The following is a 26,905-nucleotide window of genomic DNA, read 5'->3' on the forward strand; positions in this document are numbered from 1 at the left end:
AGAATATGAATCTCCTACTGAAACACTTTGAAGAGATGAAAACTGACATAAGATTTCACCAAAAAAAAAAAAACCATCTGAAACAACAGAATAGCATTCACTGCCATTCAATAGTTTAGAGTCGGTAATATGCTTTTGAAAGATGTCTCTTCAGAAGAAGCCTGCATTTATTTGATCAAAAATACTGTAAAAATGTGAAATATTATTGAAAACCGTTGTTTTCTATGTGAATATATGTTAAAGTATAATTTATTTCTGTGATCACAGCTGAATTTTCAGCATCATTCCTTCAGAAATCATTTTAATATGCTGATTTAACTTGTAGTGTACTTCTGTAACGTTTGATCAATTTAATGTGACCTTGCTGAATAAAAGTATTAATTGCTTTTTAAAAAATATACTGACCCCAAACATTTAAATGGTAGTGTTTAATCAGATTTGATCAATTATATGAAGACTGCTAGTGTTGCATAAATGAACGCAGAACTAATGTGTTAATATTATATGCAAAAATGACATAATATGTGCATGAGAACTAAACGCTGTAATGCACATTGATTTATTTTCCCTAATTTCTCAGATCCTGTTAAGATCATCTTTTTACATTAATCTAGATATTCTCTTCCACATTCATGAAAGCTAAACCTGCATGAAAATGTTCAAAATGTGTGAGAAGAATACATATGAAGACCTTAATAATCTTCATAATATAAAAGATAAATGTGTTGCAGTTAAAGGGATAGTTCACTGTATGATGTCTCAAAATATGACATTTTAAGAACCTGTATGCATTTTTTTTACACAAACTGTCAATCTCCAAATAAAACATACAGGTTTGCGCGAGGTTGAGTAAATCGTTTTGGATGAACAATCACTTTAAAGGAATAGTTCACGCAAAAAATGAAAATTTGCTGAAAATGTACTCACCATCAGGCAATACAATATAGTGGATCAAAACCTTTCATCAAAGTTGTCCTAAAACCAAAATGCGTTCTTGTCTTAGGACAACTTTAATTCACTTTTTTGATCCACATCAAACGTTGATAACTGTGTGTAGATGAGTTTGTTTCTTCATCAGATTTGTAGAATATTTGATGTGAGAGACAACAGGGCTCTTTTTTTTTTTACTGGAGGAAGCTTTATTATGGATTATGGACTCGCATTTTAGCCAAAAGCAAGAGTTTGAAGTTAAAAATATCTTAATGATGGATTTGTTTCTTTTGTCTTCTCCAGATGATAACTGATGGACTGGAGTGGTGTGGATTATTGTGATGTTTTTATCAGCTGTTTGGACTCTTATTCTGACGGCACCCATTCACTGCATCCAGTGGTGAGCAAGTGATGCAATGCTGCATTTCTCCAAATCTGTTCACATGAAGTAACAAGCTCACATCTTGGATGCCCTGAGGGGGAGCACATTTTCAGCAAATTTTCATTTTTTAAGGTGAACTATTCCTTTAATCTACTATACTGGAAATGTAAAAAAAAAATGCACTTGACATCTTTCATATATCAGATGTGTAATGCTTACGACCCTTTTGAAGAACTTCCATCATGCAAAACCTGCCGCTTGGTGATCTTTGAATCAGGAAGAACGGCCTTTAGACGGCTGATCTCAGTGGCCCAGTCTGATATAAAACACAAGCAGTCTGTGTGGAGCTCAGCGGTCACTATCTCCAGTGCTCTTTCAAGGCCAGCGTGGCGAAGACCAGCAGCAGCAGTAGGTTGGGCTGGATGATGGAAGCAGAAGAGGTTTCATCTGTTTTCTCTGCTTCCTGAACAGGAGCGTCGGTGATGAAGGAGTCTGATTCAGTGACGCACGTCTCAGTGCAGCCGCTGCCGCTGCCAGAACCGCTGCTCTCGTCATCTGAGGGGCAAAAAATGATGAGTAAAGCGTCCTAGATCCAAACTGAATATCTGACTTCATGCAACTACCCTGAAGTCAGAGTTTTGGCAATGCAAGACTATTAATGCCCTTTGTAAACTATAATGAAAGCAGTTACAATTGCATTAAGAAAATGTATGCATAAAATCCCATCAAAATATTGTTTGATCAAGTTTATCTAAGCACAGATAATTAATTGCATTAATTCCACTCTTGGTTTAAGTTCATTATTTTAACCAATAAAGGTATCAAATATATATCTGTCCATTCAGAACAAACCTATGCAATAAATCATATATCTGATATTCTATAATTAAACAGGTTTAATACTGCTAATCAGTTCATTAATCATCAAATTTAAAATACTTATGCTACGTATATTAAATAAAACGTCTTATGAATTCAAATTGGTTTACAAGTACATATGTTTATACTAATATATCAATGCATATGAATTAGAGGTTTATTGATATTTAATTTGCTGATAAAATAATGATGTGTTTATGGAAACAGATAATTGTGCTGATATTGTGTGAAATCTATACATTTTATGTTAAATAATGTTTTTAGTTTCCTTCCAATGACAGGGCGACTTGGGAGAGAAGATACAAGAGTTTATGTTTAATTAAATATCAGATACAGTTTATTATGCAACCAAAATACCAATAATAACCAGAAAAATAAGAGATTTTATGCAAATACACCAGGACTCTTATATTGAAATGTCTGTGCATTAATACTCCCAGCTCATTCAAAAAGATGAGGGAGATCAAATATGCACTTTACAATCATCTACAACATATTAGGAAATAAAAACAAGGTAAATATTATCATAATTCATCAACAGTGCATCTATCATAAGTACTCGTTTGTCATAAATGTGCAGTATTCATTGATTGCAAACTGCTCTGAAAGTCTGTAGAATGTGCCATATTTTGATTTTGAACATGCATATTTATTATTTAATTAAATCATCGCCTTGTGAAGCTTTATAATAACTTTAGGCCATATCATATTCCAGTTTCCAGACCTCATTAAATGATAATTATGACTTTTGTTATAACATTTAAAATATTTAAGACTTGTTATCGCCTTAAAGTTGATCAAACTGAATTTAAGACTGCTTATATATTTCACAGAAGTTTCTTTTAACATTTAGCTTTTGCCTGTAAATACTGGAAAAATACAGTTCTGGGCTCAGTTAGTTATTTTCAGTAAAGAAGTCACTTCTTTAGCAGTGCAGACACCAAAAGACTAAAATACAATTAATCTGAGCGTGCCATTATTAAATTATTATTAAAACACAACGTGACTTACTTGAGTCCTGAAAGTAGATGTCATTGCCATCATAAGCGTTCTTGAGTTTGTTGGTCATCACCTTGAGAGCCATAATCTGCTGTCGAATCAGAGCGTCCGGTCTGGAAATGTCCACGCCGACCTCCGGGTTATTGGCTTGATTGGTCAGTCCGTCTTTCAGAACCTCAGGGATGTATCTGGAAAAAACAACAACAAGCAAATACAATGCATTAATATTCAAATTTGTTCCAATATCCTTCCTAACATTTTTGACTATCGATAATCCACATATAATGCAGCATAAATAATCATATAAATATGCCAGACTAACTCTGGCCAGAGCATGCACATTATACCAGTGTTATTTTAATATTGTGTGTATAATATTATAGTTTTTCCATTAATATTTTAAATGAGCTTTTATTTTTACATTTCCAGTTTTCAGAAATAAAGTTTTATTTATTATGCATTTTTGTCATTTTTATTATTTTAGTTTTATTTACTTGTTTGTTTGTTTTTTTTAGGTTTATTTTCATTTCAGTTTTAGCTTTTAATTTCCACTTTTTTAGTAATTTTAGCATTTGAACTTATTTCAGTTCGTTGCAAAGGCAACTTTTTTCATAATTTTATAATATAATACAATATAATATAATAATGCAGTATTTATTAAACTGTATAATGTTTATTTGTAATTCATATTCACAATTTTGATCTCTCAAGTGTCTCCCCATGAGAACATTATCCAATAATAGAAAACAATAGAAAATAATGGAAAACAAATTTCAGCACTCCAACTAGTTAAAGGGGTCATATACTAATTTTTAATATATATATTATATTTTTTTTCACTAGAGAGGAGGCTTTGGGTTCAGTATGGGTTCAGTCTTGGGTTCAGAAAGTTACAGTATGTTTCAGAGTAACAATAAACTCTTTTAAAACAAACAAATAAGGAGATCATTGAGAAGAGCATCTCCAGATCTTCTCAATAACAGCTGTACTCTTTCTGCTATATTACAAAGTAGATCTATAAACTGTCTTGACCTATTGTGCAACGAATCCACACATCCACAGCTGTGCAGATGCTTGATTCCAGATGTGTTACCTGCCCTTCTCGTGTCCGTTCCAGCAGTCGTCCTCAGCGCTTTCTGCTGCCGCCACATGCTCCTCCTGACAGAAGGCCTCAGGAAGTGAAGACCAGAACTTCCTGAACTTCTTCAGCTTCTCCTTGACATCAGTCACCTGGAGGATGGCATAAAGACGACCAACTAAAACAACTGTAAGCCATTGAACGCTGAACACAAAGCAAATGTATAGATGTATATTAGTCTGGACACGTCTACTCATTCTTTATTATGACTATTTTTAAGATTTTTGAATAACAGCACCATGAAAACTATGAATTAACATAATTGTAAAATCATTATTTATTTGACTCAAAAACCTTAAATTAAAACTTTTATAAATAAAGATTTATTAGTTTACAAAACCAGTTTCAAGCATTTAACGATCAGTGGTCAAAGACGATATTTGAAGGCCCATATTTCTGCTACTTCTGTTGTAATGTTAAAGCTTCTCATGTTTTATTTACAGAAACTAGGAATGTCAATATTTTACAAAAATTAAATAATTAAATTCCAGAAGTTTCCATTAGTGTTATTTTAGTATAATTGAAAAATAAAAACTGTAATCGTTTTCATTTTAGTTAATTTTGTTGCGTTTTCCTCATTTTTAATGTCTATATAGTTTTTAGTATTTTAATTTTTTTATGTGTAGTTTTAATTTAATTAATTTTATTTTTTGTTAGTAATCAAGTTAAACTACATGAAAATGAGAAATATTGCTTTGGCAACTAGATTAAATAAAATAAGTATTTTTTATGTAAGTATTTTAAACAAGATTTTTTTATATTTCAATTAATGTTTGTTTGATTTCAAGTACCTGATATGTAATGACATGTTTTCATTCATTAAAAATAAATAAATTAATTAATTCTATGAAATTCCAAAAGATTTTATTAATTTGCATGACTTTTTCCAGGTCTAGAAATCCCACTTTTTTTTATTTTATTTTTTTATTCCCCTCATATATCCAAGTTTTCAAAGACCATTTCTTAAAGAATTCAGTAAAGTCAGTGTCCAACATTTGACTGATCCTGTACATAGTTAATTGAAACGTCACTCATTATTCAAGATTAATTTTCATTAAAGAAGTGATCTGAATTGCATGCATGCAGATCTCATGCTTCAGCACTAGAGGACGCAGGTGTTTCACTTCCTTGAGTAAATCAGTCAGGTCATGAGTAAATGTAAATGTAAATGCAGTTACTGGTCAGAACAGCTGAGGTATGGATTTCCACTGATTTGTGCTCATGTCATATTATGTTTTTATTTTTGGCTAAACCATTCCTTTAATATTTAACAAGTATTGACTAATGTGACCTACATTAAAGAAACATCATACCATGGACTAAGGCTTCTGATCCTGCCAGACAGAAAAAAAGAAAAAAGAAAAATACGGCAAAAATGAACTAAATTAATGATATGTTCAGTTGCTTTGAAAATAATTTCACCTGATATTGCATCAGGCTCGAGTACTAACAGTACTAACTTTACTAGTTCATTAGGACAAATATATCAGCAACAGAAAAATTCATAAAAAATAGGGACGGAGAGATAGACATGACAGAAATATCTTCAACAACAACTCCTCCATAATCCAGTTTAAAGGAACATTTCACAGAAAATGATCAATGAACTACCTGTTTAAAGCACAACACTACATTTGACAGAACAGTAGGCTACTATACCTTGATTAATCACAGTAAATTAAAACAACTGTTTTGTATAACAATTGTTTTGAAATGTGATGTTTTATATGCAAATGATGCATTATTTAATCAAATATGCATTATTTAGCATACATTACAGAAGATAAATCTGAACATTGGATAAAGCCAGGTTGTTTAATTTTGTTGATATATTAAAGGTTGTTTTTTTCCACAGAGGGTAGTTTGGATTTCTCCAGTATTGCTCTATAAATCAGAAAGATGTCAACAGAAAGTTTATAGAAAGAAAAACTCAGTAAAAACCTTCAGAATACAGAAAACGGTAAATTTTGGTGCCTGTAAGTGCTGCTGAAATGGAGATGAAACTCTTTAAAGATATGTATTGTAATGGAAATCTACAGGCGTAAATAGATAAAGTGCAATGATAAAAGCAGTGAATGATACATGAATAAACCCCTCTTTAAAAACATTCAGAATATAGATAGAAATAAAACTGTGTTTTGGTGTACATAAGTGCTGCTGAAGGGATGAAAAAACACTTTAAAAATATGTATTTTAATTTAAATCTACAGATGCAAATAGATAAAGTGCAATTTAAAAAAAAATCTGATGAATGATGTATGAACAAACCCCTTTATAAAAACATTTTAAATATAGATAGGAATAAAATTAAGTCTGGTGTATGGAAATGAACTGGAGAAAAAAAAAATCATTTTGAGAAAACTGCCTTTAAAAATATGTATTGGAACTGAAATCTACAGATGCAAATAAATGAAGTAATCAGTGACTGATATTTGAGCAAATCCCTCAGTAAAAACCTGCAGAATACAAAGAGGAATAAAACCGCAAGAAGAGAAAAAACTCTTTTATATATATATATATTGTAACTGAAATCTGCAGATGCAAATAGATAAAGTGCAACAACATAAACACATTGAGGTGTATTTTGGATGTTGTCTTTGACTAGTCTGAAAGAAGACATGTTATGGAAGCAAAATGAACCAGTGCATGAAAAACAATGGTTTTACCTGTAATGTCTTGCCTTAATACCGTATATATCAGTAGAATAATACAGTTGGTTTATAATATGTAGTAGCTGTGTTTCTGGAGGGTCACATGGGTCGTTTTAACTCCCGCTGCTGCTGCTTGATAAGTGACAAGGTGAAGTGCTTGACATGAGACAGGTAAAGTCATACAGCAGGACCGAAAGTCTTTCACAGCAAGAACTCACCCAACTCCCAAAGTCACCAGCATGAGAAGAGAGACAGAGAGGATCATGTACTGCTTTACTCACCTGACACATATCAAATGATCAACTTTAACTTCTTGAAGCATTTTATCTGCTTGCAAGTAAACCTCCCTAGTGCCGTATGTTTATGTGACGCTGGAGCACAAAAGCAGTCATGAGTAGCACAGGTATATTTGTAGCAATAGCCAAAGATACATTGTATGGGTCAAAATTATAGATTTTTCCTTTATGCCAAAAATCATTAGGATATTAAGTAAAGATCATGTTCCATGAAGATATTTTGTAAATGTCCTACTGTAAATATATCCAAACTTCATTTTTGATTAGTAATATGCATTGCTAAGAACTTCATTTGAACAACTTTAAAGGTGATTTTCTCAATATTTAGATTTTTTTGCTCCCTCAGATTCCAGATTTTCAAATAGTTGTATCTCAGCCAAATATTGTGTGATCCTAACAAACCATACATCAATGGAAAGTTCTTTTTTTTTCAGCTTTCAGATGATGTATAAATCTCAATTTCGAAAAAATTGACACTTAAGATTGGTTTTGTGGTTCAGGGTCACATATGACATCATAAACCAGTTTTAGTTGCAAACAAGTGACTTTGCATTGCATTGTAGGAAGTGAAATAAAGTGAAATAAAATGCACACTTGTTTGTCTGTCTGAGATTTTTTTTTTTCTTTTAAATGGCATTTTTATCAGGGTCCTATATATTTACTTCACATTCAAACGATTATCAGTCATTAGTTATCGGTCATCAGTCATATAGTTATGAAAATATTATTTTCATAGGAGCCTGATTAAAATAAATAAAAATTTCAGACGGACTTAGAGATTTTTGCATCTGAAGTCTTTTTATATAAATAAATAAATAAAAAACAACACAGTAAAATAAATAAAAACAAATAAATAAAATGGAATTAAACATATATAAACAATAAAATAAAATAAATAAAAAACAAACATTTAATTGGATAAATAAACATATAAACAATTAAATAAAAAACAAATAATAAATGGAATAAATCATATATAAACAATAAAAATAAATAAAAAATTGCAGTTGATGTTTTGCGAGTGTCCAGTTTTAAAAGTGTCAAACGAAATTAGTTTGTGACATCACAGTCAGTAAAGGATAGGTATTAAAGGGTTTGCGACTGCATGCTAACCAATCGCTCCCTCCGTAATTATAGACCTCTTAGTCACATTGTGCCACATGCGTCCAGTGTACAAGAGCAGCAGCATTCACTAGAGCTTCATCAGTGATTTCACAATCGCTGTCTTTAACCTGCTCCCACATGAAAATCAATGTCTGCTGTACATGCGGCTCTTCAAAAGCAGATCTATACACCAATAATTGCTCCAGAGTCCTGAACATCATCAAGACATGAGTTCATTTCTGCTCCGCTCCAGCCGTACGGATGAATGTTTGGCCAATGCTGTTTGTCAGGCTGCAATCAGCAAAGCACAAAATATGCCTTTAAATAAACACAATCTAAACAAATCTAACCTCGTCATGTTTACTTTTGTGTGGTGACTTCTGAAAGTGATGATTATGCTCATGCATCTATAATGCATATCTGCCTATTTGAGCTTGAGTAAATAAAAACACGGCCAGAAAAAATAGACCTGCGCTGTGTTCCAGGAAAAGAAAAATGCTATTTTAAGCCACTAGTGTTTCAAAAAATTATGTTTTTATCATTGCATTGCATTCATAAAACTATAGGCACTTTTTTTGTGCGCAATTTTTAAAAGATTTTATAAAATCATTTTTAAAGCATAAAGCATTATATTTACGCCTTTATTAAATTAATTTAGACAAGACTCTAGTAGTTCAGTAGTTTTAAACACCAAATGTTTGTCTGTGATTCTGGCCTGTTATTAAATCATACAACAGTGTCAGAAGTTTTACATAATTATGATGTTTAATTGTGCATTTTGACATTCAATTCACTGTAGTAAAAAATGAAAACTATTACAATTATTTTAAATAAAAACATAATATAGTATAATATATATATATATATATATATATATATATATATATATATATATATATATACATACATAACTATATCAAGTATATATAAAATATAATCTAAAACTTATAATATAAACACTATATAAAACCTATATATACATATATTTAACAATATATATATAATATAATATAAAACTTCATTTTGAAAGCTATTTAACTGATTAGGAAAAAAAGTTTTAAACTGTATGCAAACATGCTTTATTTGAACATTTCGAACATGTTATTAGATAAAATGTCGTCAGTCATGTTGTCATTTAAAATACAGACATCATTGGTGATATTATTGTTTTAGTGTTTATGCAAACAAGAAGTTATTTTATTTATTGTTTATTGATTTTAAATAAAAAACTTGGTGAAATGACTTATGTGTCAGCACTTTTAGAACATTTCCACATTTTTTAGAACATTCACATCTCTAATATATATATATACTTTTATAAATTACTTTTATTTAATTATTTTTAATATTTTAAATGATTTAATAATAAATTATGATTATTTATTTTCAAATAATTAATATTTGTTATTAGATTTTTTAAAATAAAATATAATAAATAACTTATATAAAACTATTTTATGTATTAATTCTACTCACTAAAGATATGTTCAGCTCATTTGTGTGCAGCAGTTACCACATGACTTTCCCTCAAATAAACAAATAAATAAATAAATAAATAAAGTTTCAGTTTGCTTTATTTATTTTAAGCTATTTTGTTGTGTTTGGTGTATTTGCATGCGCTGTCAGCAACACTGTTGCCAAATCCACCGTTTCTATTCCGTGTTTTTGGGCTACTTTGGGGCAATGTTTCATTATCAGTTGGTCGGGTTTTGTTATGCAAACCTGGCAACCCACCATATTTTGTACCCTATTTGTGAAAATTGCCCATAAGTCATTTGAAACATTTTAAAACATGCAGGTAAAAAATGCCAATGCAGATGCAATACTGACTAAGCTCATGTAATTAACAACAGCAGCAATATCCCAAAACACTCAGAAAATAAGCTCCAGACAAACAGCCTCTGCAACTCTATCATCTCTATTGACGAGAGCACGGCTGCCGTTTATGGAGGACGGTATTCAGTTTCTTGAGTTTGGCGGCACGAGGCGCCGTACTAGTAGAAGAGATCTGGATTTCAGCCTCACAGATCCAATCAAGCATCATGTGCAATTCATTTCCACCTCTGTAAGAGCAGCACGAGCGCTCAGCGTAATGCACACGAGCGCATCGGGTTGCAGAAATCCAGAGACATTTCTCATGCCGCACATAAACCATCCCAATGATTAAATCTGTGCAACTGCTCCAGTTTCCTATCGAGCAACCAGCAAAACTCCATATCAAAGAGAGGGTTGACTGAGTTTATTAATACGACTGATGAGTGCTGATCTGAACAAACAAAACTATTAAATAAAACAGACCCAAACTTTTATATATATATATTTATATATATATATGATAAAACATGATTTTTGAAAAATGTTAAAAACTGAGTTGTTAAAATCTGTTTTTGCAAATGAACTCTGCATACATACACACACACACACACACACACATATACATATATATATACAGTGCCCTACATAAGTATTGTAACAATAAATAAATTATTTTGTTACAATACTTAATTGCTCTGTTGGCTGTGGAGTCAAGACATTTGCAAATATGATTAAAAGATGAATATGAGACAAAACTACAGAATGTCACATTTTATTATTAGCCGTTTCAACACATAGATGTTTTACCAAATAAAAAGAACAGTACTTTTAGAGTTCATCCCACTCATTAATGTGAGCATAAGTATTGGGACAGTTGAACATAAGGCAGATATAAAAGATTAAAAGCTATTATTTAGTTACAGATCTCTTGCACACAATCACAGCAGTGAGTCTGTGACCCATAGACATCACCAGACTCTTTGAAATACTTTTCCCAGCCTTTAATGCAGACAATCCCAATTGTTGCTTGTTTTGGGGAGTTTCAGCCTTTACTCTCCTCTTCAGCTGCTGAAATTCATGTTCAATCAGATTTAAATCTGGAGATTGACTTGGGCAATCTAAGACTTTCCATTTCTTTGCCCTTATAAACTCCTTGACTGAACTGGCAGGGTGTTTTGGGTCATTGTCCTGATGCAATATGAAGCACTTCCCAATGAATCTGGTGGCATTTTCTTGAATATTGGTAGGCAAGATGGTTTTGTACCCTTTCAAATTCATTCTGCTACTGTCATCATACATTAAGTCATCAGTAAAGTTGAGAGGGCCTGTTCCAGAGACAGCCATGCATGCCCATGCCATGACACCACCTCCACCATGCTTTACAGATGAGGCTGTATGCTTGGGATCATTGCAGTTCCCTGTTTTCATTTTTGCTTTTCCATCACTTAGATAAAGGTTCATCTTTGTCTCATCGGTCCATAAACACAGTCCCAAAACTCTTCTGGCTCACCTTTGTGCTTTTTTGCAAACTCTACTCTTGTCTTTCTATTTTTGGTGCTGGTCAGAGGTTTGCATCTTGCTGTGTAGCATCTGTAATTCTGTGTCAAAGTCTCCTGAGGACAGTAGATTGTCAGAGCATCACCCCAGCTTTCTGGAAGTTGTTGGTGATTTTACAGACATGTCTTTTAGGGTTCATTTTCACAGCTTTTATGATTTGTCTGTCATCAACTACTGTTGTTTTCTCAGCTGATCAGGTCGTTGTTGGTTGCTGGTGGTTTCCAAACTCTTGATTTCTCCATGCCCTTTGTTTTTGCTAGAGCTCTAATTGACTTCCTCTTTTCTTTTAGCATCCAAATTGCTTGCTTTTCTCTCAAAGTCAGCTCCCTCGTCTTCATCCTGGTTTGTGTGTCATCATCAAATGCAAGATTCAGAATACAGAAGTAATGGATATAACTGATACGACACATTCCCTGCTTTTAATATCTGAAGAATTAATGCTCCAATACTTATGCTCACATCAATGAGTGGGATGAACTCTAAAAGTACTGTTCTTTTTATTTGGTAAAACATGTATGTGTTGAAACGGCTAATAATAAAATGTGACATTCTGTAGTTTTGTCTGATATTCATCTTTTAATCATATTTGTAAATATCTTGACTCCACAGCCAACAGAGCAATTTTGTCTTTACTGTTCCAATACTTATGGAGAGCACTGTATACTGTGTGTGTATATATATTTATATAATATAAATGTGTTATTTAAATGTGTGTGTGTTAATATTTCTATGTCTATATATACACAAACAAATATACAACTGACTGTTATTTAATATTTTCGTTAGAAATGTATTAATGAACAAAAACTATATTAACATTTTTAAAAAAATCAATAAAACTGTCAAAAACACAACAAAAATACTAAAACTTTAAGTAAAATGAAAATGAAAAAATAAAAAACATTATTCAAAATAATATTTATTTTTCACTTGAAATAAAAGAAACATTACCTGAAATAAACGAATACATATAATAAACTTTATTGTTTTATTTCAGCTAGTTGCAAATGCGACATTTCTCATTTTCATTCATTTGTGTCTAAATATAAAAACACATTACTTTTATATTAGATTTCATATTGCTACCAAAATCATTATATGTATGTATGTATATAAACATTATCTGTTTATATATAACATAAAAAAATAGGCTAAATACATTTTTTTTAATAAAAACTATACTGACATTTAAAAAACAAAAAAACTAAACAAAACATACAATTTTAACTAAAAGGGAATTTTTCAAAAAAATAAAAATCTGCAGATCCAGTCAGATCAGTAACGGTTTCGTCCCTCGAGGACCTGAGAGCCATTAGCAAACACACTGGAGGAATCAGACATCATGAGGCGTAACGCTGCACCTCCCCACAGACCTTCCCTCAATCACCTCAACACAGCATGAATGGAGTGCAGACTCTCTCTAGATGAACTGCATCTGCTCACTGAACGCATCAAATACCCAAATACATATGAAAGAATGACATATTATGGTAAATGCATAACAATATGCATGTCATTTTGATGCCACTGTGGAATTGTAATCTGTGTGAAATTACATGCTTCATGAGATGTGACCCAGTGTTATTTTAATATTTTATAAATAGTGATTTACTGATTTGTTTTTCAGGTTATATGATAATTATTTAAAATTCGTTTTATTTTATAATTTTTTAGTTTAATTTTAGTATAATAATTTTTTTAATGAATTTGTTTTTCTCATTTTTATTATTTTTTATGTCGATATAGTTCTCATTAATATTTATTTCAAATTTAGTTTGAATTATTTAAGCACATTAAAGTAAACGAAAATGAGAAATGTTGCTATGGCAACTAGCTTATATGAAATAAGTTAAAAGTTTTTTCATATTTTATTTTATTTCAAGTAAAAAAATATTCTGAATTCATATTAATTTTAAATTTTCCATTTAAATTGAAATTTTAGTTAGTAATTTTGTTGTGCATTTTTATCAGTTTTGTTAGTTTTTAGTGTTCATTATTTTTAATTTGAGATTTAGTTTGAGTTATTTTAGTACATCATGTTAATATCGCTTTGGCAGCTAGCAGAAATAAATTAAGTTTAATGTTTTTATGTTTTATTACAAGTAACAAAAATTATTATTTCAAATTAGTTTTTATTTTTGTATTTTCCACTTTCATTTTCATTTTAGTAATTTTTAGGTTTTCTGTCAATTTAGCTTTTATCAATTTATTTTGATTTCAGATTTAGTTTTAGTTATTATCAAGTTAAATTAAATGAAAATAAGAGATGTCGTCTTGGCAACCAGTTCAAATGAAACAAGTTTAATTGTTTTGTATTTTATGTTATTTCAGGTCAGTGTTATTTCAAGTAACAGAAATGTTTGTTATGATTTTAATTTACTATAATAATCCTGACGCGAACACAACAGTTTTCAGTATAAATTATTCGTGAAACCATTCTTACCATTCTTACTTCAACTTTAATATTTCAGATATTTAATAGATACTTTTACTATTTAGTGATTATTGGATTTATGTGAGATACATGACATACATATGAAGGGTCTGTAATAAAGAGAGCGCTATACAGACGAGCAGAAAGCACCTGCTGAGCCGAGAGCTCAGATGCTCAGAAACATAGACGCATCGCACACGAGTCAAGCAGCGCTGACACACTGAGCAGGGAAATAAATATCGGGCAACTCTTACACTGTGTTGCATGACTTTCCACACAATCCTCTGGCAAGCATTGAAAAGAGGGAGAGAAAGAGAGAGAGAGAGAGAGCGCGAGAGAGAGAGAGAGAGAGAGAGTGAGAGAGAGAGAGAGAAAGAGAGAGAAATAAATGCATTATATATGGGGTCCAAAATACTGAGACTAGTGGTTTTTGTGTGTTTTTGTTTATTTAAACTTGAAAGTGTCGATGTCATTAAAGCTAAAGGAGCCAAACCAGAACAACTAAATTATAAAAACCTATTAACTAAAATATACATATATTTATAAAATAGTCTGTTTGTATATATACATATATATATGTGTGTGTGTCTTATATACTGTTAGTGTTAGTATATATTTATATAAAATTTTTGTATAGTTTTTTTTCAGCAAGGGCCCATTAAAAAGACATTTATAATGTTACAAAACATTTCTATTTCAAATAAATGCTATTCTTTTCTATTCTATTCTATTATTATGATTTCTGAAGATCATGTGACTCTGAAGACTGGAGTAATGATGCTGAAAATACAGATTTGATCACAGAAATAAATTACATTTTAACAGATATTCACATAGAAAACAGTTATTTTAAATTATAATAATATTTCACTATTTTTTACTCTTTTTAGATCAAATAAATGTAGCCTTGATGAGCAGAAGAGACTTCTTTCAGAAACGTTAAAAAGTTAAAGAATATGACACGTAGTTAAACCAGTTTATACAAACAGTAAGATTTACAGTATGTACACAAACTTGAACACAACAATTGTAAACATTTTTAGGGTGTCATGTAGCAGAGAGAGTCTTCAGTAAAGGTAAAGAGAAAACAAGAACTAATTCTGCCAGCAATGTGAACGAGAGTCTGCCATCAGCTTCAATCAACGGCTTACAGATAATGGCTTTGTCTCAAAACCTAGTGTGCTGCCTACCTAGACAGTATTTTAAGACATCATAGATGTGATTTAAATGCAAAATGTGAGCAGTTATTTAAGATTCCTCATTTTAATACAGCATCACATTCAAAAGTTTGATTTTAATATTTTTGACTGTTTCTTCTGCTGACCAAGGGTCTGGATGCAGACTTGCACTTGCACCCTCAGATTTACAATCCGTTCTGTGGGTCTTGTCTTTTTCTCCTACAGATGACTTGCAGGACCCTGTTCGTTATTGTACTAAATTAGTTTTAATCGTTTAACCCCCACAGTGTCTTGTTTCCTTTGTCAACGCAAGTGACGTCGCAGATAGCGGCGATTGCAAGTGACAAAAAAAAAAAAATTGACCCTTTTGACTGGTTTTGTGGTCCAGGGTCACATTTGATCAAAAATAAAGAAAAAAAAGGGAAATATTATTACACTGTTTTCTATTTGAATCTAAGTTAAAATGTTATTTATTTCTGTGTTTTCAGCATCATTACTCCAGTCTTCAGTGTCACATGATCCATCAGAAATCACTCTAATGTTCTTTTGTAATATTTTAAATGTCTTTAATGTCACTTTTGATCAATTTAATGCACTCTTGCTGAATAAAAGCACTAATTTCTCCTAAAACATCAGAATGCCTCTGTAGGCAGCAGAGAGAGGTTTTGAGCCGGAGCCTGTGTTTCCCGCAGGTACTTGAGTGTGATCACGCTAGATTTGCTCTTACCAGGCGGTCGAGGCGAGTGGCGTCCGTGGCGGTCGGAAGCTCCTCGGGGTTGTAGGGACTGAAGCGGCCGCTGAACGTGTCGGAGACGCCGCGGGCCGACCTGCTCATTCCTGAAGGCTTCAGCTGTCCACAACCTTGGAAAACCTGCAATTACACGGAGAGGACGAGTTCGAGGAGTGTGTCTGCATTCGGCTGAGCGGAGAAACACAAACATGCTATTCTCAGTCCAACATCAAATGATGAAGGAAAACAATACGGCCACGTCCATCTTAGCTGGATCTATTGTGCCTAAAATCAGTTTCATTCTCGACCACATGTTATTTCAAATCAGAACTGTAAACACCATACGTGACCCTGGACCACAAAACCAGTCATAAGGGTCGATGTTTTGGAAATTGAGATTTATACATCATCTGAACGCAGAATAAGCTATCCATTGATGTATGGTTTGTTATGATAGGACAATATTTAACTGAGATACTATTTGAAAAATTTAATCTGAGGGTGCAAAAAAAAAAAAAAGTTGTCCAAATGAAGTTCTTAGCAATGCATATTACTAATCAGAAATGAAGTTTCGATATATTTACGGTAGAAAATTTACAAAATATATTCATGGAACATGATCTTTACTTAATATCCTAATGATTTTTGGCATAAAGTCATCTAAATCATTTAGATAATTTGATAAAAAATCATTTTTGTGCTACTTAAGACTGGTGTTGTGCTCCAGGGTCACATTTGAGGGGGAAATGTCACCCCTTAAATTCACTACAGTGGTTGACCGATATGACTTTTTTATGAATATATAGGAGAAAAATTTATCATTTTGGGTGAATTGTTATATGAATATATAAGAACATTTATATTTTTATTTGAATTTGAATATGAATATATAAGAGAAAAATATATTTTTAGATGAATGTTTATATGAATACATCAGAGAATTTTTTTTTTTACGTGAAGTTTTATATGAATATATAAGAGAAAAAATATTTTATGTGAATTGTTACATGAATATATACAAGGGAAATTTATATCTTTAAGTGAAGTTTTTTTTATATATTTTGGGGTGAATTTTTTATGAATATAAAAGAGAAAACGTATATTTTTATGTCAATTTTTGTATGAATATTTACGAGAATTTTTTTTATTTCAGTTCATTTTTAAATGAATAAGGAAAAAAGTTTTTAGGTGAACTGTTATATGAATATATAATAGGAAAATGTATAATTGTTAGGTAAAATATTCTATGAATATAAAAGAGAAAAGTGTATATTTTAGGTGAATTTCTGTAAAAGAAAATCTGAATTTCTTTTCTATCATGACTAGGGTTATTAATGTTAACTAAGGCTAGAACTAAAGCTAAAACCATAAATATTTCCACTACTTAAAATAATAAAATAAATACATGTTAACTGGAATAAAATAATATATATATATATATATATATATATATATATATATATATATATATATATATATACACATATATATATATATATATATATATACACAATTAATGTAAAATAAATAAAACTAAATACTAAATAAATTTTAAAAAAGCAAAAAAAAAACAGTAAAATTATTAAAACTTAAAAGTAAAAAATTTAAGTGAAATTTGAAAATATGATAATAAAATCTACCTCAAAATATGAACAAAAACTACAATATACCAATGATACTTAAATAACCCTGTCCCTGGAAGATTTTTCTGAATTTGAATCAACCTTTCACATTCACTAGCTCACTTTAAATGGACTTGCCAATGGTTTATTTGTAGTTGTCTCTGCATATATTAAGGGATAAGAGAAAGTATTTTAACAACTGAAAAATGACACACATCACCTTCAACTATTTAAAGAAGCTGAAATCCCGCGAGGGGGGCGAATAACGGCATCTCCTGTGACTTAAACCACGCTCTGCCATTTTTCTCCTCCAAAAACTGCAATTAGTGGCTGCGTCAGAAATGCAGAGAGATGCAGGAGACACATTTACTGGCCCGAGCGCCGAGCTACAAATTTCTGACCATCCACAACTATGCTGTTAAAAATAAGACTGGAAGCAGGATGAGAGGCTTCGGGTTCGGAGCTGAAGCCAGCGAATGCCACAGATCACTTAATTCTAGGCTTGCTTGTTCAAGACGTGATATCACAACATGATGATTATGGGGGAGCGCAGCTGCTGGACGGGACATACTTGATAGGAGAGCTGCATGCTGTTCTCCTGCATAATCATGATGGCTTCGGATATCTTCACATCGATGGGCTCCATGACGGACTCGATGTTGAAGGGCCCCTCCAGACGCTCCGTCACGAGCAGCATGGCATCTGTCAAAACATACAAACCAGAAGACAGACAGACAGATTGTGTATTATTTAATAGCCGCTGATAGTCCACCTGGAGACTTTGACTAATGAATGCCATGCATTTGGTTAACAGCTCAAAACATTAATTATGAGGTTTCATGTCCAGGTCACATTTCACCCCAAAATAAAAAACATCCACAAGTGCCATGAAAAAATGGTCCTTAAAATAGGCTTTATTTTCTTTTAGGTAAAATATAATTTCTAAAAAACAAAAGGCACAAAAAGTCAGCAAACAGTGTCCTCAAAATGTGTTTTATTTTATTTTTAGGCTAAATGGAATTTATAAAAATAAAAAATGCAAACAGTCCTTAAAATAGCTTTATTTTCATTTTAAGCACAATATAACTTCTAAAAAAGTCCTTAAAATAACCTTTATTTTCTTTTTAGGCAGAGTATAATTTCTGCAAAAATAAATAAAACAAAATGCAACAAAAATGCAAAAATGGTCCTTAAAATAGCCTTTATGTTTTTTTCTTGTTGGGCAAAACATAATTTTTAAAAACAAAAAAATAACATGTTGAAAAGAGCAAAAAAAAAAAAAAATTATAATTATTTCTTCAGTCAAAATATAAATAAAAAATATACATATATGCACAAATGATCCTTAAGATAGGCTTATTTTCTTTTTAGGCAAAATATATGCACAAATAATGCAAAATTTTTTTGACTTTATAGTTTTATTAGGCAAAATTTTATTTCTAAAAACAAAAATGCAAAAAATGATGCACAAATTTTCCTAAAAATTGTCTTTAATTGTATGCAAAATATAATAATATAAAAAAAAATTCCAAAAATATATTTTTTTTTTTTGTGACAAAATATAATAATAAAAAAATGTAGTCTTCATTTTCATTGTAGGCAAAATGTGATTTCTAAGAAAAATTACGTAAACATGGTGCTTAAAATAAACTTTATTTTTTATTTTAGGAAAAATATCATTTCTAAAACAAAACGCAAAAATGGTTTTTAAATAGCTGTATTTTATTTTCAGGCAAAACAATATGTAAATATGTATTTTTTATTGTTATTTTGGAGTATATACTCAATCATGAAGATATTTTTTTCAAATTTGAATAAATTAAATGTTGATTTATAACCAGAGTTGAGTGTGTTTAGAGGATGGATGGACATAAAGCCTCTAATACGTTCACAGGCCGTGTTAATGGCAGCTGACACGGGTGTGGCAACACTTTTGTCCACAAATATGATGGAAGAGAACATTTCTTTCACGTCAACATCTATTTTCCCAGGCGTGGACTGCATGTCTGAACATCCAAACGCCACAAAAACCTCCAAACATGATGTGGAGCAGCTCAGCAGCCGGGCACTGGAGCTGGCATCAGCCACGCCAGACAATACGGCTCCACATCAGTCCTTCAGAGAAACTACAATCCAAGAATATTTACATGCTTCCAACAGGGCCAAAAAGTGTCATTATAATCCATATGTTATAGAAACAACACTGTTTTTATTCTTTATTCTAAAAAGAAGGAAAAACACACCAGAATCCCCCAAATTTAGTTTTGTCAATGAAAAGAGTGACTGACAAACATGAAGCATCACATTAAATGCATACTTATAAAACGGTCCTTAAAAAGCTTTATTTACTTCATAGGCAAAATACGAATATATATATATATAAAAATAATGCAAAAATGGTCCTTAAAATAGTTTTTAAGCGAAACATGATTTATAAAAATAAAATTAATTAATTCATTAATATATTAAAAATTATATTACTTTTTAGGCAAAAAAATTTTTTTTAAGAAAATATGAAAAATATTACAAAATGCTCCTTAAAAAGGCTTTCTTTTCTTTTTGGGCAAAATACTTAAAAAATGCTAAATTAATGTACAAATTGTCCTTCTTTGTTAGGCAAAATATAATTTGCAGACAAATACAAAAATGGTCCTTCAAAAAGCTTTATTTAAAGCAAAATATAATTTCAAAAAAAAAAAAAAACAATAATGCAAAAATTGTCCTTAAAAACGGCTTTACTTTCATATTAGGCAAAATTTAATTAAAAATAAAAATGCAAAAATGTTTCTTTAAAACTTTTTTTTTTTTTTTTTTGGGCAAAATGTACATGAATAAACAAAGCAAAAATAGTCTTTAAAATGGCTGTATTTTCTGTTTAAGCAAAATATAATTTCTAAAAAATATGCAATGCACAAATGGTCCTTAAAATAGGCTTGACTTTCTTATTAGGCAATATGTAATTTCTTATATTAAAAATAATTGTCCTTAAAATTTGCTTTATTTTCATTTCAGGCTAAATATAATGAAAAAAGGTCCAAAAATAGCCTTTATTTTCTATTTAGGCAAAAAAAAAACCACTTAATTTACCTGTAATTTTCAGGCTAAATATACCTTTTACATTTTTCAACAAAGCTGCTTTTATTCTTTGTTCTACCAGAATCCCCAAACTGTAGTTTAGTCTATGAAAAGAGTGACTGCAGCATCACATTAGCATACACATATATTCCTGCACACAGCAAAAGTTGCCGTCTTTCTCTGACATGATGCTATGCTGGTAGTAAAGCAAAAGCAGCGATGTGTCAGACTCTCTTCCCAGCATGATCCCAGAGCACAGCTGCGAGCCATTAACTGTTTCCAGCCGACACTGGTGTCCTCCAGCAGCTCTGTCAGTACTTGTTTGTATTTGTTTAACCCCGTCTGCTCCTGTGAGATCAGCCTCAATGCAAACAGCTGTTATTAAACTCTCTGCAGGTGAGATCGCACACTTTATCACCCAACACACTTCACAACACCTAAAACACTGCGTGTGACAGATGCATCAAACTATCAACCCTGGGAAAAATAAAAAATCACTGGTTTATACAACAACAAAAAAGATTTAATGTTTTTGAAAGAAGTCTTTTCTGCTCAAGTCTGCATTTATTTGCTCAAAAATACAGTAAAATGGCAATGAAAAGACCCTATTCACTGCCATTAGAGTGAAATGACTGAACCTACACATAGAAGTCAGAGAAAAATGCTTGTTTTAAAAGAAAATTTCAGATGGCAGTTTTAGAGGCTTTTGCATCTGAACTCTTTATATATATATATATATATATATATATATATATATATATATATATATATATATATATATAAAATAAAAAAATTATACAAAAATAGTAATAAATCTATTTATTTTTGCTACTCTAACTATGCATAGTTAAAAAAGCAAAAACTAATACCAAAATTGGCCCTTAAAATAGACATTATTTTCTTTTTAGGAAAAATATAAGTACTAATTGGCCTTAATTTTCTTTTCCTGCTGTCTGTCACCCATAAGAATGAACCTGACCCACCAACTACCTAAATAATATAACAGAGATTGGCTATTAATTAGACAAATTCATTCTTTTTTGGGGAAAATTTAAGCAGTAAAATAATGAATGCATGGATATAAGTTTAATTTAAGTTTACATTAAGAATGACAAATACTCGTGTCCCTTCATTACACTTGATAAAAACTCCTTGCTCGGCTCTGAAGTGTTGTGTCCATCTTCTAATAATGTCTTATTCATGAGTAGCTCTTCTCAGGGCACAGGAAATGTTCGGGGCTTAAATTTTCATGAATTGTGAAGTTGTGGCTAGATCCTGTTACCTAATGAAACAAATCACGCGATTAAAAAGAAATGAGCAAATAAAATCAATAAGGATCCGTTTACAGTTTGGTAACAAAGGACTGCAGAAAGGGCAAGACTAATTTGTGTGTTTGCCAAACACTAACAAGGGTAAAGAGAAATGTGAATTAAGAAAAAATCATTTGTTTTCATATTGGAATACTGTTGAGATTCTGAAGCGGAATGTTTTAGATGATCTGGAATTTTACATTAAAACATTCCTTACAGTGAAATCTGCACAGATCCGTTTACAGGCCAAAACAGCTCTAAACTAATATTTTGCTGGATTATGAAATGAGAGACAACAGGAGATGGACATTTTCACTCGAGGAAGCGTTATTATGGATTATGGACTCATAAACGGTTTAAATTTAAAAACGTCTTAACGATTTATTTGTTTCTTTTGATTTCAAAAGATGTTAGTTGATGGACTGGAGTGGTGTGGATTATTGTGATGTTTTTATCAGCTGTTTGGACTCTCATTCTGACGGCACCCATTCACTGCAGAGCATCCATTGCTGAGACACATTTCTACAAATCTGATGAAGAAACAAACTCATCCTAATCTTGGATGGCACATTAAGCATATTTAAATTTTTGGGTCAGATGAGATGTTGTCAGGCCATATGTCAGTAAAAACGAATCTTCCTGTCCTGTCAGGCGTTATACTGTGATTGTAGCACATGCTCTTCAATTGCATGCACAAATATGACAGTGCACACTGTAGCCTGTATCATTTCATATTAAAGCACAAATGAAACTTTGAGCATGCGTGTCAGATCTGCGTCACGTTCAGCAGCGGCAGCTCTTAAAGTAATAGCAGCCAAAACAACCTAATAATCCAGCTGCTGCTATGTCTATTAATCAAAGAACAAAAGAAAAAAAGAGGAAATCAATAACTTTTGTATCTTTAAGGATTTATCTATATGTAATTTTGAATTTAGTGTTTGAGAACTTTATTCAATTTCTGTATATTTCGTACTCGCTAAAGGGCACAGGTAAATATGACATTTATTATAATGGGTTTATGTGAAGATGATGTGTTATTTTTTTAAGTCAAGTTGTCAAATGTTAAAATTGAATTGCTCTCAGTTATACTGTCATGTTGAATGGATATAGTCAATGGTTAAATATTAGGGAAAAAAGATTCGACATCAGTAGCATTGTTATCAGTGATACTCGCCTTCAGTCACAATAAAAGATGCCATTAAAAATATACTGTCTTTATGCTGTTTCTACATAAATTTGAAGATTGAATGTGATTATTGGAATATAAAAATATATCTAAAAACTTTAATGTTAGGTGGGATTAATCATGATTAATTTCAGAGAAAAGTGTGTAATTAGTTAATTTTTTAATCGCTTGACAGCACTAATTTCATTACATGCACTACCACTAAAATACTCACTGCATAAATGTGCAGCTTGCAGCATGTTGTAAAAATATTCACGTCTTGTAACATTCTCCTGGTTTTCCAAACACAGTGCAGCTCTCCAAGATGAACTGTTTGCTGAAAATAATTAGCATTCAATTTAAATTCAGCATATTTGCATGTCACTTCAGTTCTGTGAATGGAAGCTCGGCCGGACTAGAGCTCAACATCTATTTCTGTCGGCTCGGGACAATCCTGCCAGAGTAACACTGGCACAACACGCTGCAAACACTGTTTGTGGGGCTGAGATTTCCCTCAGGAGCATTTATAGAAATAAAAACAGACACAAATGAGTCAATAGATGACATGCAGTAAGAGTACTCAGCTTGAATGTGGACAGCAGCTCAGATTATTTGCTTTCAGAAGAATTCCATATAATTGAGTTCAGCTGAATAATTTAATGGCATTAGTGTAGTCTTCTACAGTCAGTTTTCTCTTTTCTGAATGAAAGTTGCTGGTTACTTAAAAGCCTATTTTTATATCTAGCTAACTGGTTAAAGGAATAGTTCACCTAAAAATAAAAATTTGCTGAAAATGCACTCAACCTCAGGTTATCCAAGATTAGGATGAGTTTGTTTCTTCATCAGATTTGTATAAATGTGTCTCAGCAATGGATGCTCTGCAGTGAATGGGTGCCGTCAGAATGAGAGTCCAAACAGCTGATAAAAACATCACAATAATCCACACCACTCCAGTCCATCAGTTAACATCTGGAGAAGACAAAAGCTGAAACAAGTCCATCAGTTAACATATTTTGAAATCAAAAGCTGTGTGTTTGTAAGAAACAAATCTAACATTAAGAAATTTTAACTTCAAACTGTTGCTAAAAAACGCGTCCAAATAACACTTCCTCCCATGAAAAAGTCTAGTCTGAATCAGGAGTGAAATTTGTATAGATCAAGCACTGTTTACAATCCAAAACAGTCTAAAACAGCTCTAAATAAATATGTGGCTGGATTTTGATGTGAGAGATGTCAGGAGATGGACTTTTTCACTGGAGGTAGCATTATTATTATTATTATTTAGTCATTTAGCAGATGCTTTTATCCAAAGTGACTTACACACAAGGACAACAGAAGCAATCGATTGTAGTATTAAAACAACTAAAAACAAATCCAAAACTAAGCGCTAAAACTTTATAAATACTACCTATACACATTTTAAAACTAAAGAAATGTAATAAAAATGACAAATGCATACAACAAAATGTCAAAACTTAACATTTAAATGAAAAACAAAAAATAAAGCTAAAAACAATTCAAAATATTAAAGAACAAAAGGTTCTTTACTTGAAGGATTACTTGTGGATTATTGTGATGTTTGGACTCTCATTCTGACGGCACCCATTCACTGCAGAGCATCCATTGCTGAGACACTGATGCAATGCTTCATTTCTCCAAATCTGATGAAGAAACACACTCATCCTAATCTTGGATGGACTGAGGGTGAGCACATTTACAGATAATTTTAATTTTCATTACTCCATTAATAACAGGTTCAGTTTAAAGGCACTGACACCCGATGGAAACTCTATCATCCCTTTGCAAATTCTTGTTTGGTGGAACTGAAAACTGGTGGTCAACTTTGAGAATAATTACCCTTGATATGACTCTGGGTCCAGGGTTACACCAGGCAACCGGACTTCCCCTTCCAGCCAAGTCATTTGAACACAGACCACTCTATGGAAGCAATGTTAAAAACGCCCCGCAATGCCCATCTAAGCCAAACCAAAGTGCTACCCAAGATCTGCCTGGAATAAACGGAGAGAAAAATTCCTGCCTTCCTAGCATGAGCTCGACACAACAGCTGGTCACTGTTTGCTCTTATATGGTGAAGTACATTGCTGTAAAATCTTCATCCCAGCAACTGAACCCAATTCAAACCATAATAAAAACTCCAACAGAGAACATATCGGGTTTAATGGCACTAATTCTTGTACGCTGACAGAGAAGTTAACCTTAAAATTTAAATTCTGTCATTATTTATTCAATCTCATGCTTCAAACCTGAATGCTGTCATTTTTTTTTAGTGCAACACTAAAGGAACCACAAATTTATCAAACCATAGTTTTTATTAAACACTTGCATCTGTTTGATTTTTTAAATAATCGTGTTTTCAAAATGCATTTGTTTAAATTCCTCAAAATCAGCATTAATCCGTTAATTGTGAAATCTAATTTAAGATAATACACTAAAGGTGTATAGGATGAAAAACGTAACTAATAGATCACCACACTCTAGTCTTTTAATCACACTACATTAAGACAATTGTTTGTATTCCAAGTTTTCTCCTCTGCTATTCTTAAATATGCAAATGAGCATTATCTAATTAAATATGCACTAAATTACAAACATTTCCACAAGATACATCTGAACATTGAATGAAGTCAATTGGCCACTATAGCTATTATGTTGTTTTATGTTCATCTGCATCTTCCATTTGCTCTTTTGACATTGACTATCACTTTATATAGACTAATAAAATCAGATACAACAATAATTTCTGATAAACTGATCAAACTATTTCAAATATAGTGAATTTAGAGTCATTTACGCTGAAACCGCTCAGATTGATTCAAACTCGTCACTTCGATGAATCAGTTCAAGCGATTCACTAGCAAAAACCAGATCAAAAGAGCCATTAAAATTAAAATTTTGACATCGCTTGTAATGATTTTTAAAAAGCATGTATAGTGATGGGTGAAACGGGGCTTTTCAAAACTTCAAATCAGTTAAATCACTGCACCACAAAATGATTCATTGGTTCAAACTGCTCGAATCGGTTAGCGTATTGAGAGTCACTTGATTGAGATTGGAACTTCGGAGCGGTTTTGTGAATCTTTTTATTCAGATTTCAACTTCGGACAGAGTTTGCAAATCATTTCGTGCATTGAACGATCTGCGCTCCGAAGTCATGATCTGAAATGATGATTCGTGGATGATTATTCAGATGAGTCTTCGAAGCTCGGATCATTTGATTTAAATCAGAACTTCAGAGTCGGTTCGCAAATCTTTTGATTCAGATCAGGAAAAGAGAGGGTTAGAGCCAGATTTGTTTATGTATGTGAAATTTAGCTACCAGGAAACACAAATTAATTAAGTTATATTTTCCTAAATTCTCTTTTAAGTAGTCAAACGATCCAAAGAAAACCTCTTTAAAACAGAAAGAAAGGTCACTTACAAAATGACATTAGATAAACAAAATCTGACCAAAATTTCTCTTTGTGGTACATTGGCAAACAAGTGAATGAATCTTCCTCAGAAGAGTGACAAAAACAGCAACTCACTTCAATGTCTGACTTATATTATAATTATGTCCATAAGCTTTTTGTGAAATTTGGAGTAACTCATTAATCTGTTGTTTGAGCTCTTCATATTTAAG

At 31.8% G+C, this 26,905-nt stretch overlaps 1 protein-coding gene across 1 annotated transcript in view; it reads right to left on the bottom strand.

Moving 5' to 3' along the window:
* Positions 1–1,670: 1,670 nt before the first annotated feature.
* Positions 1,671–26,905, bottom strand: part of gpc6b (glypican 6b) — a gene marked incomplete at both ends in the record, with an annotated part of 42,337 nt that continues 17,102 nt past the window's right edge. Inside the window, 5 exons of the mRNA XM_079429225.1 lie at positions 1,671–1,867; positions 3,203–3,378; positions 4,284–4,420; positions 16,091–16,234; positions 18,287–18,417. Of these exons, the coding sequence (XP_079285351.1) occupies positions 1,671–1,867; positions 3,203–3,378; positions 4,284–4,420; positions 16,091–16,234; positions 18,287–18,417 (785 nt within the window). The remainder of the gene's footprint in view (positions 1,868–3,202; positions 3,379–4,283; positions 4,421–16,090; positions 16,235–18,286; positions 18,418–26,905) is intronic.

Source organism: Barbus barbus (assembly GCF_936440315.1).
Source record: "Barbus barbus genome assembly, chromosome: 11".
NCBI classification, from domain to species: domain Eukaryota; kingdom Metazoa; phylum Chordata; class Actinopteri; order Cypriniformes; family Cyprinidae; genus Barbus; species Barbus barbus.